The sequence below is a fragment of the Bombina bombina genome, chromosome 2, assembly GCF_027579735.1.
Source record: "Bombina bombina isolate aBomBom1 chromosome 2, aBomBom1.pri, whole genome shotgun sequence".
Classification (NCBI taxonomy): Eukaryota; Metazoa; Chordata; class Amphibia; order Anura; family Bombinatoridae; genus Bombina; species Bombina bombina.
Genome location: NC_069500.1, coordinates 977743263 through 977760517, shown reverse-complemented (window position 1 = coordinate 977760517; position 17255 = coordinate 977743263). Strand labels below are relative to the sequence as shown.

Genomic DNA, 17255 nt, shown 5'->3' with positions numbered 1-17255 from the left:
GCCGAACTAGAAAGCAACCCATGACAGGACAAACTATTAAATGTCAGAAAAAGGCACCCAGAACCAGCATGTATGTACTGGGAACAAGCCAAACAGATCATAATTTAATCCAAGCTCCCCAATAGTAGCAAACTGCCGTGGTGGTATGAAAACCATATTACAATCCAAACATACATCACCTGCCGGCCACTGACAGCACCACAAATAAGCAAAAAATTAACAGATATTAATTAGAGCCATATCGGTTGAGACACCGTATTGCATATACTATGCAGAGATACATAAGTGTCCCGTCTGAACAAGAATCCAAGCCAATTTCGCTAGGGGACCGTATTCACAACACAATTTCTAAATTACAATATTCCCCATATAACACATAGAGATATGTCAATATCTGTGCGAAACAAAATATATTTTATTTTATTTATATCAATGGAGAGCTTTCATTCCAGTACCACTCTTTCAAAAACCTCAACCATAGGGGGAAACATGACTAACACTTCTCCATATACCAGGACAAATTAAATGAACCAATATATCCAATATACAAACACCACATTGTTTAATTCAAAATTACCTTATTATATAGTCCAGATCAGTACATACCAAATGAACAATACCGCCCACTAGCTATATTCAACTGTGACCATACTAACAAGAGAACATGCCAAAGATTTTAAGGGATATAACCAAAGATCACAGGAAGCAAAGCATGTCCAAATGGAATTAAAAAATCAATTTTATGGTTGCTTTTCACCTTATTTATGGCTTGAATATTCTAGGTAGATTACATATTAATGTATACATTTGACCAACATGTCTAAAGTAATGCCACTGTAACAGCAAACTCATGTTCACGTATCTGTGCAATTATTTTATCGATGAGCATTGCTCAATAATTGAAAGCTTAATTGCGTTTCTGTAATTATTAATTTCTTTGGATCTAGTAGTGTGATGATTATATTTTAGATCTGTTTTTAATATCTTAACAATTGTGTTTATAATAATAGTCTAATATAATTGTTTTGAATATTAAGTGATGCTAAATAATATTTTAAAGTTATGTACTAATCGATATGCAATTGATAAAATAGTGGAGGATAGGGAGCTCACGGATGCGCACTTCCGTTTATTCTCTGTTACACATATTCGTCACTGCGCAATAAATAGCATTCTTCCTATATGATGTTTGACGAATCTAAATTCATATGTATATCATCCTAGTTAACGTCTGTTTTATATTTGAGATATGAATGTATACACGTTGCTTAAATGTATACTCAAATAATAAAATATTATATGAAGTCTGATCTTTACCTGGTTCAGCCTCTGTCCCGCTTGCTCCCAGGTCACCGCTTGCGGAGTGGAAAGGGAGATTGAGGAGTGTGTATAAAGCCTCCTCATGTTCAAGAAGGACTAGTTTTGGTGGGGGCAGGCCCGGATCCTCACCTCTCCGACGGGCACAAGTCTAATCCCTCATGAGGCAGACTTTTTTCCGCAAATGTAACCTCATATCTTTGAATCACCTACACATTTGCAAGGGTGTCCTCTGGACTTCTGACACCCCATTAAATGATGGCATCTTTTACTGCCACAGTCGTCATCCTCCTCCGAGCCCCATAAAGCTGTGGATAAAACTCTTCAATGACGTAGACCAGTGCCGTCTCCTGGCTGGTGAACCTGGGAAGCACCATATTGCCAAACAGGCTTTAGAGAACTGACAGAAATGGCTACGTGAAATTGACTTTTATATGGGGAAGTAAACATGCGATACACCATGGGACATGTATCTGTACATCTGATTGGATTAAATAATGTAATCTTGTTATCATGTCTGTGAGGCCAAACTGACTCAAGTCATGTTTGTGTGATGAACTCTGATTGGCCGTTACTTAATGGTTCATGGATTCATATCTTTGTAACTTACATACACATACCTCCTAGGGACGCAATGACTACATTTGGCATGTAGACTTTTCTTTAGAATTTATGGGAATGTAATGCATATGTGACGTATATATATATATATATATATATATATATATATATATATATATATATATATATTACGGCATCCATTAAATATTAAGCTATTTTTTTTACATTTGACAGTTGAAATATATTTTATTTAATATTCATAAAGTAAATATTATCCAGTCACATTAGTTAATGTTTAAACATTTCAAAGTTATTGATCAATATTGTGTTGTGTAACATTGTTCAATGTATTTTTCACTCTCTTGATAATTTCTTAGAATGTTATTATTGTATGTATTCCTTTGTTCTTAAATAAATATTGTGACTCATTATCAAGTATTGACAGTGCTTTTTAAAATTTATTTACAATCCCAACAATGCACATCGATTGTGTGCTAAGTGACAGTGTGTGAAATTATGTTTGACTTTTAAGAAATGCGAATCTCATGTTGAAAGATACGTTTACCACACTCTATTTTACTAATGGTGAAATGTGTTATTTGTATTTAAAATAGAAGTTACTTTTATAAATTAAAGGGACATTTTTAAAAATAAATGTCATTATTTAGCAAAAATCAAATAGAGCATGTATTTCTATTAAATAGTCACATATACTAAATTTTTAAATTAATTCTCATGGTGTATTTTATTTTATTTTATAAAGCAGATATGCAATACTGTGAAGTATCTGGATACATCTAGCTAACTACAACTTCAATTTAGGATACCAAGAGAATGAACCAAATGTGATTATCGAAGGTAAATGTTTGTTTTATTAAAAAAAATTCTGTCGGAATCATGGAAGATTAACTTTGGGATGCATGTCCCTTTCACTACAAATGAAATAGCTATCACAAGCTATTAACAACAACAACTAAATAGTTAACATATTTACTTTTAGAATATTGTTCTTATCATTGATGAATGCATGCAATACACACTATTCTAATAGTAAAGATGCAATGGTAATGTTTTAACAAAATAAGATTTAGATGCAGTCATGTCTAAATCTAAGAAGACATTTAAATATATTAGTCTAGACACCGTCAAAAGTTATATGCATATAAAGGGGCAGTCTCCACCAAATAGATATTTACTTTTTAATGAATCAGTACAGATTGTTGAAGGGACAGTATACTATAATATTTTTGTCCCTTAATGTGTTTCAAATTCCTTTTCTTTAACAGCAGCAGGGTATAAAATGTATGATATTTGCTTTTTATGGTTTATTTGTGTATATGAATAAGCTGATTTTGTGTTTTGAAGCCACAAACAAATAAAATGGTTTGAGCTTGTAGATATAATCTGATCTCATTACTTTATCACATTGTGTACATATATATGCTACTTTGTCTTATATCTGTCTGTAAAACAATCACCAATACTTGACAATTAACATTTTATTACCTTATCTCTATACCCCACTGGGAGTGTAATTTCTTATGATGGCTGTGTTTACACAGCTTGGCCCTAAGGCCAAAAACTTTCTGACTAGGTGGAAATACCACAGGCTAAATCAACTATTTTAAATGCAAAAATAAGGGTAATGGAAATACTTGTAAACAATTTAATACACGCCAGCAGGTAAAGTGAATAATTGTGAACAAATTGAAGTTGAGAAAAATATAGAGTTAACTGTCCCTTTAAATGACTCCACTAGAGTGAACACTCTTATCAATATGGCATACAAAAACTAGTTCTGTCTAAATGTGAAAATAAACTTAGCTATAATGTTTTCTTTTAAAAATCATTTAATCTACCTATGTTATCTTGCAACTAACAATAACATAATAACTAACTTTATTTTAAAAATATATTACAATTTTCTACAAACGTGAATGATAGATATTAGAATGAAAATTGCAAATTAAGCTAGACTGTCACTTTAATCTAGCAAGTTCACCCTAAACATAACAAAAGTTGTTATGTCTTTCAACATATAATAATATGTACAGATATTTGTATAAATTCTAAATTATACTGCATAGCCTCACCATTAAGCCTTAATTAACATTTTCTGAATTGTACATCTCTAAATCACACAACCAAAATTCATTATATGGCTGTATCTAGCTCCACCTTCACTTTGTTAAAATACAAGACTTTAACACTCATTATCTACTTGAGCTGTGTTGATATTTTAAAATAAATTTAAAACAAGTTAACTGTATTATATATAATAGCAGGCATGTGCTTGTAAAATAGATCATTTAACAACCAGTTATGCAACTATTCTTTTCTTTCTATGTCCTTTTCCATGCAAAAAAGTGGGCATTATATATATATATATATATATATATATATATATATATAACACATTTAGCAGAGAAAAGTCATACACGCCAGAACTACAATTCCTGAGTATACAATATATTGTATATTGTATTGTATCCTCAGGAACTGTAGTTCTGGCGTGTGTGTGCAGCTCATACACAGTGGCTTACTATATTGTTTTATATGAGTATGAGTCTCTGTTACGTGTGCTCCTATTGCCATGTTATCCAGTATTAATTTCATTTAACACTGTTATCCATTATGGATTATGACTTTTTCTCTGCTAAATGTGTTATATATATCATGCCCATTTTTTGCACTTGTTTTGACATGTTTTATGTATAACTATACATTAATGTTATTAGCCAATTTGTACTATTTTATTATGTTTTGTGCCAGTTTGTATCTTTTTAAATTGTTAATATCCGTTGTGGGTGTGTATAGAACATTTGTATGTGATTGGTTAGAGGGTTCTATATGAGGAGCAAGGTTAATTGTGGTAGTTACAGCCTGATGAAACGGCAGGAATCAGCCGAGAAACGTGTTGCTGTTTATTTTGTTTTTAATAAAGACTTTTATATATTTTAATCCACCCTTTCTCTTGTGGAGGTTATTATCCGAATTATTGAGGGTATCGTAGTGTTTCACTGACACACACCCGGTGAATCCTGGTTATATCCACACCCTCCTTTTGTTCAAGCTGATTGGCGCAGCTCCTGAAGGCACTTGTGTGTTTGAGCCAAGGAACTTCTCTGAATCGTCTAGCACTGTCACGTGATTGGCCCGAGCAGTCTGGAAGAGAGTCTGTCGGGCGACTTTGACGTCCCGGCCTGCTGTGTTTGGGACCGTTTATGCTTTCATCTATGTGAGATGCCTTTTGTCTTTTGGCTTTCTTAACTTTTGCACAGACTATATTGTCCCATGTTGGTGCCTCCTCTTCTGTCTTCACGGGGTGGTATTGTGACTTCTCTTTTCTCTGGGAGTGCTGCCGTCGTCCTGAATTTTAATTCATCCATTGCTGTCTATCTAATAACTTTTACTATAGCGCACCTCTATAGGGCTTTCTAGTCCTATATCTTTATAATTAACCTCTGATGTATGACTTTGTCAATTCAATGTGCTTCAGAGTATCCCTTTATCTGCTATCTGTCACATTCATCCCTTTCAGACTATCTAAAATCTAATGATGTCTAAAACGAATACATGTAAACTAATTGTGTGCCATATGATGGATATGATGGCCAAAATCCCCCACCCCCAAGTCTTGGTCCATACATTGTCTATACTTACAATGTGAAGGTGTCTTTAGCTGTTGTAGAAGTCAGCACAGTTGAAAGACAATGCCACAGACATGATCACATTGGTATTCTTCACTTTCAGTCTGTATATGAAGTAAATCTCCCTAATAGAAAATAAAGTGTAAATAAAATATCTAAAAGTGGTACATAGTTCTGCAACCCTCTCCCTAACACTAACTATTTCCTAAATGTTTCTTAGCAATAGCTTAATAAGCGTATGTAGCCTCTTTTGTGTTATGTTATTATAACAATCAAGTGTGAAGTTGAGTCACATACATTGTGCATACTCAACCTCTGATGTATGACTTTGACAATTCAACGTGCTATCCATTTATCTGCTATCTGTCACATTCATCCCTTTCAGACTATCTAAAATCTAATAATGTCTAAAATGAATAATACATGTACACTAATTGTGTGCCATATGATGGATCAATGGCCCAAATCCCCCCACCCAGTCTTGGTCCATACATTGTGTATACTTACCATCTGATGTTGTCTTTAAAAATCAGGTGGCGAAGTCATTACAGAAGCCAATGCTAGAGACATCTGATGTATAATTTACCTATGATTATAAAATATATTTTAGATTTTGATATAGTAATTTCTTGAACAATCCTAACATGTTCGCACGATTCTACTTTAATTTTACTAAAAGTGTCACATTTTTGCAATTCTCCTATATAACTTATAGTATTTACCTTCTGACGTGGTTGTTAATGATGTTGTCTCTGACATTGACCCCCTCATCCTGGAATGGCCCCCTCTACAACTTCATCATCCTCCTTATCTCTTTGAAGGGTTAGGGGCACCTGGACATCCTGCAGGATCCCTGCCTGTTGAGCTATGTTATGAAGGATGCTGCAGGCTATAATGATCTTTGCCACCTTCCTAGGGCTGCATTGGAAGGCTCCTCCAGACCTATCCAGACATCAAAAGCGCATTTTGAGGAGCCCAAACATCCATTCAACTACAGCCCTAGTTTGCCTGTGCACTTGATTATAGCGCTCCTGTGCCTCGTCGGTGGGGTTTCGTAGAAGCATAATGAGCCAATTCCGGCTCATGTAACCCAAATCACCTATAAATAATTAACATTACGAAATGTGAATAGTATAAATATATGATAAATAATAAGATGAAAAATACATTTAAAGAAAGAAAAAGAAAATGATACAATGTATCTCCATGAAATTAAAATGAGGGTTAAACATTTGCATAACCTAGCTAAAAGTTCTATATGTAATCAACTTTAATTGCTCTGCTAGTGAATTTGCTGATTTTACAGAGTCTTTCAAACTGCTAAACTGTTGTCTACGTTTAAAGAGCTACACCGTCCCTTTAAAAGTATTGTCAAGGCTATGACCTGCTACATATCCGTTTATATAACCCTAGACATTTGCTGAAAGAGACAAGTGAAGGGTTAAACCTCATTCTATATCTGCACATTTTAGCTATGACCTGCTACATATCTGTTTATATAAACCTAGACATTTGCTGAAAGAGACAAGTAAATGGTTAAACCTCATTCTATATCTGTGCACATTTTAGCTATGACCTGCTACATATCTTTTTATATAAACCTAGACATTTGCTGAAAGAGACAAGTAAATGGTTAAACCTCATTCTATATCTGCATATTTTAGCTATGACCTGCTACATATCTGTTTATATTAACCTAGACATTTTGCTGAAAGAGACAAGTGAATGGATAAACCGCATTGTATATCTGCACATTTTAGTTATGACCTGCTACATATCTGTTTATATAAACCTAGACATTTGCTGAAAGAGACAAGTGAATGGTTAAACCGCATTCTATATCTGCACATTTTAGCTATGACCTGCTACATATCTGTTTATATAAACCTAGACATTTGCTGAAAGAGACAAGTAAATGGTTAAACCTCATTCTATGTATGCACATTTTAGCTGTGACCTGCTACATATCTGTTTATATAAACCTAGACATTTGCTGAAAGAGACAAGTAAATGGTTAAACCTCATTCTATGTATGCACATTTTAGCTGTGACCTGCTACATATCTGTTTATATAATCCTAGACATTTGCTGAAAGAGACAAGTAAATGGTTAAACCTCATTCTATATCTGCACATTTTAGCTATGACCTGCTACATATCTGTTTATATAAACCTAGACATTTGCTGAAAGAGACAAGTAAATGGTTAAACCTCATTCTATGTATGCACATTTTAGCTGTGACCTGCTACATACCTGTTTATATTAACCTAGACATTTGCAGAAAGAGACAATTAAATGGTTAAACCTCATTGTATATCTGCAAATTTTAGCTATAACCTGCTACATATCTGTTTATATAAACCTAGACATTTGCTGAAAGAGACAAGTAAATGGTTAAACCCCATTCTATATCTGCATATTTGAGCTATGACCTGCTACATATCTGTTTATATAAACCTAGACATATGCTGAAAGACAATTAAATGGTAAAACAACATTCTATATCTGCACATTTTGCACATTACACAAACAGAACTGTTTCAAACATTACAGTGGCAATTGTCTAACTTCTTAACCATGCTGTGCACAAGTATTCACCAACAAGCCACCCGTGAGGAAACTGTCTGTCCTCAAACTACTACTACTACCCTGGAATTCGCAAACACGTTCATAATTTGCATCCGTGCATCGCAAATTAACTGCACGTTCAAACTATGAAAGTGTTTGCAATTTCAGAAAGGACCCTCTTCTGCTGGAGCCCGCAGAGCAACATGGGTGTAATCTATTGCTCCCAAAACATTTGGCATTTCAGCTATTTCATTGCTATTCCCTCTTGAGGTTTCTCCAATCGTCCTTCATTTTAAGGAATCCTATGAAAAGCCTACAAAATGTTTCCATGGCATTCAGAAACCTTTCAAAAACTACAGAGAAGGTGCCTTGAGACAAGCCGAACAAGTAACCCTCTGTGGATTGAAAGCCTCCGGACGCAGGACCAGAGGCGGACTGAGACCAATCAGGGCCCCCGGGAAAAAATTAGGGAAGGGCACCCACTGTATCACACCGACCAACCCAAATGTATGCTAATGAACATGGTAGCCTCCCTGTCCTACTGCTACCAGCCCCCCCCCCCACCTCCGGGGCCAGGACCCCAAACTTTAAGGGCAAGAGTAAGGACCCCCAACTTCCAGGGCCAGACCCCACACTCCATGGCCCTCACAGCGACAGACCCCGATAGGGCCCCCCGAGCAACAAACCCCACATCCAGGCATAAGGCCCCACTAAACCCACTGCTGACAGCTCCAGCTTAAGCAGCATACCAGGACCCATGGAGATGCTATTTCTGAGCCCCCTGACATGCTGGGCCCTTAGTCAAGATCCTATTTGCCTGGCTGATCAGTCCGCCCCTGGCCAGGACATGTATGCAGCAAAGCATCTTGGACATGCCAGGAATTGCAGTGCGCATACGTCTGCGTGGCTCCAGATAAGGCTTTAGTACATCGTAAAGGCTCAATAGCTGCTGCCTATTGAGCCGATATTTGTCAAAAACTTCAGCATCGCTCATGTTATCCAAGGTGAGTCTCACCCTGTGAACAGGAGGAGCCCTAATCCTCAGGCGTTCCACATGCTCTTCTTCGAGGCGCCGGGCAGGCCTGAGTCTGTTGTATATAAACTTGTCCAACAGCACCAACACAATGTAACTGGGGTTGTCCATATTTGCAGAGCCAAGCAGCACAAGTCAAATAGCAGAGCAAACACGCAATGAGTAACAAGGTATTCAAACACACAAAAGCGATCTGATACAATGTCGGTCATAAGGGACGTATTGGCCATGGTAGCGTGTTAGTAATGTTTGCTCCTCGTATACACTTGATTGTATCTGAGCGGCGCAAATGCTTTCATGTTTGTTGAAATTTTGTTTTTCCCCGATAATTTGTAATGTAAAAGTGTTAAAGTGTAAAATATAACATATACAGTGTATCTTCGTAATGTTTGTTCATATGCATAACAAATACTTAGTAAACGCAATGTTATATTAAAAAACCACAAGACCACCCTAACATGATTGAAAGTGCATAGACATGGCATAGAATCTGATTGAGCAATGTTGCTGCAATATTGTTGCAAAACGATAAAGTAACGGCTGACATATATAAGTGTTTGGCGAGATTTCAATATTTTATGTGTAATAATGAAGATATGACAAACCTCTCATTTACGTATATGTAAGAGTGAGAAACTGATTAAAGGGGCAGTAAAGTCCTAATGATACAATCCCTATGGTTCAAGCTTAGAATGATGTTGTCATATTAGCTACATGCCTGTCTACCTTCTAAACCTTCGTTCTCTTGTTCTACTTTGCAACATTATTATTGTGTGATGATTAAAAAGATAAATGTGTGTTTTTGTTGTTGTGTTATGTACATATATGTATGTATTTTGATTCTCTCCCACATAAGTTCATTTATATAAAGCAGTATAGCATTGTTGTTCCTTCCATAAAAATGACAAATAGAATATTTTCTAATGATATATTTTAATTATACGAAATTCCTAATAGTAAATTATGTTTAAATCCTAATCTTAAAGGGACACTAAAGCCATCATTTTTCTTTCATGATTCAGGCAGAGAATAAAATTTTAAACATTCCAAAGGAACTTCTATGATCTAAATAGTTTAATTGTTGATATATCCTTTGTTGAAGAAATAGCAATGCATATGGGTGAGCCAATCACACAAGACATCTATGTGCAGCCACCAATCATCATCTACTTTGATAAGTTTAGTTAGAGATAAATATAAATTAGATCTTGTACTGATGAAGTAATCACTGTTAAATATGTCATGTAGGGTCAGGGAGTCTTCTGAACCTTACAGAATGCCTTCAGTCTTATTTTAAAACAGTAGTAATAAAAAAAAGCTATTTACAGCAGAAAAAAATCTAAATAAATTAAAGTTTGTTTTTTAACTAAAAAAAATGTTATTTTATGGATGGTTAAGTTCTAAGTTTATTGTGCCTTTAAAATTGAAGCTTTATTTGAAGTTTACTGTTTATATTCTCACCACTAGGTGGCAGTACTATTATTTCAATTCATGTCTCTGCTGCTTACTATCACTCTTCTATCTCAGAGCCAACTCATGTTTCGTTGATCACATGATTCCTGGTAAAGCACAAAGATCAGTTTGCTGGAGGTCTCTACGATAGGTATGTTGCATTCATTTGTGTCTTTTAAGCATTTATTTATGTTTGCAGGCAAAATGAATTGTAGCTATTTAATGTTTATATTATTTATACAAAGAAAGATTTGAAAGCAGTTTTAAAAGATCTGAACATCAGGAGAAAGGGGTATGCTTTTTCCAGAGTGCACTAAACTTAGTAGATTTGCACTTCTGCATTTGGTGTATAAAGAGGATTTATAACACTTTAAAAAATCTCTTTGATATTGTTACACAAAATACTTAATTATACATAGTGAAGAAAGTGTGTAGTATACATTTATCATTTTGCCTGCAAAACGCAAATTCAGAAGCCATGGTTTCTGTTAAAATGCTGCAAATGAACTAAATAATCTATATACTAAACAGTGATTGCTTGGAGCAGTGGACAAACTCATTTACAGCTAATCCTAAGGGATATAAATTAAGTGTGCTCATCTGAGTTTTAAAGTCGTTTTGCAAATCATAAATAAAGTGACAATTTTAAAATGATTGTTTTTTATGTAGGTCTTACGTAATGCAGTACTTAAAGAGACATTGTACTCAGGCAAGCAGCAGATAACTGTGTTGATTCAGGAACACCTGGAAGGTTATAATGTCTTCTAAGAGTTTTTGGTCACATTTTTTTCTGTAGCTATTACTGCACTGTTTAAATTTTTAGCAAAAGCAACTATTTTGCATGACAAAATAAAGGTAAAGGAGATATTTTTAAACAGTTTGATACACTCCAACAGGTACAATGGATCATTGGGAACATTATGAAAGGAAGAAAGTTTTACATTACACCGTCCCTTTAACTGCTGATATAAGCTATGTATATATTTAATGCCTCTTTAACGTGTTTAAGATGTTTTAGTGTTTCCTGGGTTCTTGCTAAGCATACACATAATGGAATTCTGTTTGCTAGACATTTTTAAAGTGACAAGATCTATTGTCTGTAGACACACAAACACATACATACTTAGACATCTGTATACACAAGATATGTTCAGATCCTAGTGTGTTGCAGTTTCACAAGAATAAATGTGGCTTGGTATCTGAAACCTCCATATGCACATATCTAGTATACACGCATACATTTATTAATTAGTATTTTGTTCCTCATTTTATATATGAATAGAGTTCATTAACACATAGAGCATCAGATACAAAAATAAAAGCCCATAATAGTGAACAAATAACATGCTTTAATTGGTTAAGTTTTCAAATATAAACCCTGCTGTACAGTGTGTTTAACCCCTGCAAAGGGGTAGAATTCTTATTCTGTACTGTATACACTTAATGGCCAGTGTACTGGGCATTGCTACTTGTGAGCTGGCGAGTGCTGGTAAGCAAGTCAGTGACGGCATACACATGTAGCTGCCTATTACTGCATATATAACAGTTCATCAAATGATTTATTTACAAAACTCCCTATAGACTTAATAAGGATTTTCTGTACAAATGTATTAGATAAAGTTTCTATAGGATTACGAATGGCCCCATAGTTACCAGCAAGCATTTGTGAAACAATAATATATATATATATATATATATATATATATATATATATATATATAAACACACAGTTAGTTCTCTGCACAATATACTGCAATACTGAAGTGCTCTAGCATATTAAAGATTTTTATTGTTGCTATTTTATGTCTCAAAGTTTTCCAGTTTGATGTTACGTTTCAAGTTGTGGTAGACTACAAAATGGCTACAATAACTATATACTGTGTGTACTGATAAATTTGTGATATTGAGTAGAAGATTTAAGAGCAAATCTGGGATTGTATTCTGAAGTAAAACATACATGAATATTATGCTATGGAAATTATCTGAGTGCCCCTGAGGGTGTTTCAGACAAAGCCTAAATGTCCACTTCTGGCCTGTTATAGCCAAATGTACTTTTACAATATGTTTGTTATAGGAACAGTTTACACCAATTTTCATTTGTGTAATAGTCACTACTATAAAGAAGAATATGCACAGCTACTGATATAAACATCCAGTATAAAACCTTTTAAAAACTTAAGACGCTCCCAGTTTAGCACAGTTGCTGAGGTTAGGCTGGGACACCCACTGAAAGGGACTTGGAAAAACAGAAATGGCAGACATTCCCCCCTCCCCTTCTTATGAAAAAGACAGATTACACAAACAGGAGCAGCAGGAATCTGGAGACTTCAGTCTACATCTGATACTTTGGGGCTTGTTTAGGAGTCTGATAATTAACACAATGTTATTAAAAACTAAGCAAAACTGTATATTGTTACAAAAACATTCCCAGATGTGCTATATGAATGATCATCTACAAAACATTTATGCAAAGCAAAATCTATTTTTAAAAAATGTATTTCACTAGCGAGATATATACAGTTACAAGTTTCCAAATCCGAAATTCCAACGAATCCAACAACAAATCCAATGTGTGTGTGTGTGTATATATATATATATATATATATATATATATATATATATAACCAAATGTAGTAGTAAGTCCAGCACTTTCTTGGGTACCCCTTCACTGGGTATAGCTTCTAGTAGGTTTACCTTTGCAGTGCACGTTTGCCTGGGAGGCCTGCCATGCTCCCATATATAATTCCCAAAATAGACAATAGCAGCAGTACTTTTCTTTAAAACACTTCTTCTTTATTAAAGTAACATTTTAGGATAAAATACAGCGACGTTTCGAGCCTCTTGGGCCCTTCCTCATGCTATAGATTAAGAACAAACATCTCCCTTATGTACACCTGTGTATAGGGTGTGGCTTAGTTAATTACAGAATTTTACCTGCACTTAGCTCATGTTGGTATCCCCAACTGGTAAGGTTCTGACTAAACTTTTCAACTTTATTATTCAACTTTGTTGTTATTTTCTAATAAACATTTATTTCTCAACACTTGAATGTATAATTATGTGATATGTCATATATGTTTCTTTATAATATATTACAAATAGACACATATCCACACTTCTATCTTAGGGATATGGTCAGATAAGGTTTCAGGTCATAGACCATATCCCTAAACCAAGGAGAGGAGGTAATAGAGAGTTGCTACTTAAAAAGAAAGAAGTATGGTGGATAAAAAATTTGAAAACACTGTATCCGAATGGATTAAACAAGGATTATGATATACATTTGTTTTTATAATTGTTTTTAAATTCCTGTGTATAAGAAGTGTGGATGTGTCTATTTGTAATATATTATAAAGAAACATATATGACATACCACATAATTATACATTCAAGTGTTGAGAAATAAATGTTTATTAGAAAATAACAACAAAGTTGAATAATAAAGTTGAAAAGTTTAGTCAGAACCTTACCAGTTGGGGATACCAACATGAGCTAAGTTCAGGTAAAACTCTGCAGTTAATTAAGCCACACCCTATACACAGGTGTACATAAGGGAGATGTTTGTTCTTAATCTATAGCATGAGGAAGGGCCCAAGAGGCTCGAAACGTCGCTGTATTTTATCCTAAAATGTTACTTTAATAAAGAAGAAGTGTTTTAAAGAAAAGTGCTATTGCCATTGTCTATTTTGGGATATATATATATATTACATTACAATTTTTACCCGCTGATAAGTCACAGTATTTGGTTCTATATCTATTTAAAACAACAAATATTAGCTATATATACAAACATATTAAAAATTGAATAAACCTACCTTTAGGTTACATGTATAAGCTGTATAATGACATGCACATATTGACTAAATATCATAAGATTGGTTATATCCCCTCTCCAAACTGGCCCATTTTAAAGATGCAAAATTCCGAAAAATAAACTATTTTGAAATCAAAACCTTTTCCGCTCTCAATCTGTTTGGATAAATGGTTTTCTACCTTTTTATTTTTTAATACAAATGGCTATGATACTGCAAGCAACACAATCTGGTTGTTCTGTAAATTGTAAACTTGACAACCAATTACAAGGGGCATCAAACCCCAGATTTTCCCTAATGATTCAAACAGAACGGTGTTGGGGGGGGCAAACTTTCTAATTTAATTTTCACATTTACTTTGATCCTTTGGTATCCTTTGTTGAAAAGCAGGTTGGTAGGCTCAGGGGAGTGCATGTGTCTGGTGCACTGTATGGTAATAGTTTTGCAAGAATACTTTTTAAAATGTCATACATTGTGCAAACATTGCTGCCATCTAGTGCTCAGAAGCATTCTTGCAAAACTGCCACCATCTTGTTCTCTAAATTCATGCATGTTACCTACCTAGGTGTTCTCTTCAACAAAGAATGAGAACAAAATAAATGTGATAATATAAGTAAGCTGGATACTTTTTTTAAATTGTTTCCTCTACATTTCATGTTAAAAAATAATTGGTTTTATGTCCCTGTGATGTAATATTGATGTAGTATTCATACATATAGAATGCATATTTTCTTTCATATAGTTTTGCACAATATTTACAGCTTTAGCTTACGGCTTTGTTAATTCCAGTAGCCAGTGAACTAAGGTTTTTTTACTTAAAATGCAATTTGCAGGTAGTTTCTCAATATTCTAGCTGGCTTCTAAATTTGATATAAATTTGTCACCCCCCTGGTTTACCTTTTATGTTTAAATGTTTCTGCAGATTTCAGCATGGGTCGTTTGGATGGCAAAGTTATTGTACTATCTGCTGCAGCACAAGGGATTGGAAGGGCTGCTGCCATTGTAAGTTTGTAAACGATGTTGCTACCATTTTATTACTCCACCATTAGCTCATTCTAGTTCTGCTGCTGGGTTAGAGCCATCCCTGACATGGTGTTTGCTTTAATCTCTATCTTATTATGTACTGTGATTTTCCTGTGGCTAAGTTAGATTGTCTTACTGGTCTACTTGACGACAAGGCATTATGTCTTTTGTGGTTAAAATGTCACATTTCGACTTTCAAAAGTCAAAAATATAGGTTTAAAGGGACAGTAAACTGACATTTGAGTATAAAATGTTTAATTGTGAGTGTTAAAAAACCTTTGCAGTATATTTTAATAATGTAGGGGGTCGATTCTCCTGTAATTTAAGTCTGAAAATTTAGTTTTTAAGTTTTGGTAACTGGAACAGCACATTCCAGGTTTCACAAGCCAAACCCTGCCACATATGTCTGTCCCAAATTAGCTTCAGCAGATATTTTATGATGATATTACTAACAACATCATTTGCAGCAAACAAGGTCTTAAACATTTTCAAACTCACCCACTATGTTAATATAATTAAGACTGCAAATCTTGTGGACTTCTTCTTTTTAAGGGGTTTCTTTCACATAATTTTACACTAAACTAAATCGAAGAGAAAATACAAAAGAAAAAAATAGATGGTAAAGGGAGAGAAAAAAAGGTGAAAAGGTTATCAGCTCAGGGGAATGTATTTATTAAAATAAAGTAGACAATTTAAAAGAAAAGGCAAAATTAGAAGATTGATTGAGAATAAGAACAATAGTCTAGATACTGTAGGTGGTAGTTGCAGGTTTGGCGTGTGGTGATATATTTGGGATTTGTAGTATTCAGCCAACCCTCAAAGCCACATGTTAATGAATCTCTGACTCTGGCATGTTGTCTGATTTGGTAGGTAATCGAACAAAGAGAACGGTGATCATTTGATAACAAATATGTTTTTCAGACATTTGCTAAAGAAGGTGCCCAGGTTATTGCAACAGATATTAACGAAGAAAAGCTGAAAGGACTGGAAACATACAAAGGTGATTAATGTTATAGCTAAACCCACATGTTCCTGTCCACTAATAAAACAGAGGGAGTTTTGCTTATTAGCCAGTAAGCTATCACCCACAGAAATATATTGATTGAATTATTACTGGTGAACTCTAGGGATCTTATGTAGAGTATTTTGGCATGGAGTCTCTAAGCGTGACAAATCAGCTTGTTTTGTTTGGTTTTTTCCTATTGTTTCCTGCAACAATGAACACACCCAGTAATGAGTGGCGTATGTGCCAACATACTTTTATTGTTTCTGAAGTGTTGAGTGATTTTAGATATGTAATGTACAGATTTCAAATGTTTTTGCCAATATGCTTAATTGGGAATAGGGCGAGTTATAGTGAAGGTTTGATGTAGAGACTGAAATATTGTACTTTGTCATGCACAGTTTCTAATTCTGCAGTACATATGTTTATACAGTAAGAAATCTAACCTTTAGGAACTATCATAGTATTCCAAAAAAAAAGTGTTTGGTATTCTTTTAGTTACAGAGGCAGTGACTATTATTGTGTAAACAAAAATAAAAGCCAGGGAATTGTTTCAAGGTCAGTAAAGAAAAGAATGTTACATTTTTGTTACATTTATTTTGTTTTTTAATCACAGTTTATTTTACCAACATTTTATAGGCATTAAAACTAGAGTGTTGGATGTCACTAACAAGGAACAAATAGAAAACCTCTGCAAGGAAGTTGATAGAATTGATGTGCTTTTTAATGTGGCTGGGTGAGTATTTTTGCCTTAATGTGTATTTGAAATCCAACATTTTTCTTTCATGATTTAGGCAGAACATACATTTTTTAAACAATTTTCCAGTTTACTTCTA

General features: G+C 34.4%; 1 protein-coding gene across 1 annotated transcript in view; it reads left to right on the top strand.

The window, feature by feature from the left end:
* Positions 1-10656: 10656 nt before the first annotated feature.
* The window catches only part of BDH2 (3-hydroxybutyrate dehydrogenase 2), a 41445-nt gene continuing 34846 nt past the window's right edge, over positions 10657-17255 (top strand). Inside the window, exons 1-4 of the mRNA XM_053703504.1 lie at positions 10657-10732; positions 15316-15395; positions 16338-16416; positions 17059-17155. Of these exons, the coding sequence (XP_053559479.1) occupies positions 15324-15395; positions 16338-16416; positions 17059-17155 (248 nt within the window). The 5' untranslated portion in view covers positions 10657-10732; positions 15316-15323. The remainder of the gene's footprint in view (positions 10733-15315; positions 15396-16337; positions 16417-17058; positions 17156-17255) is intronic.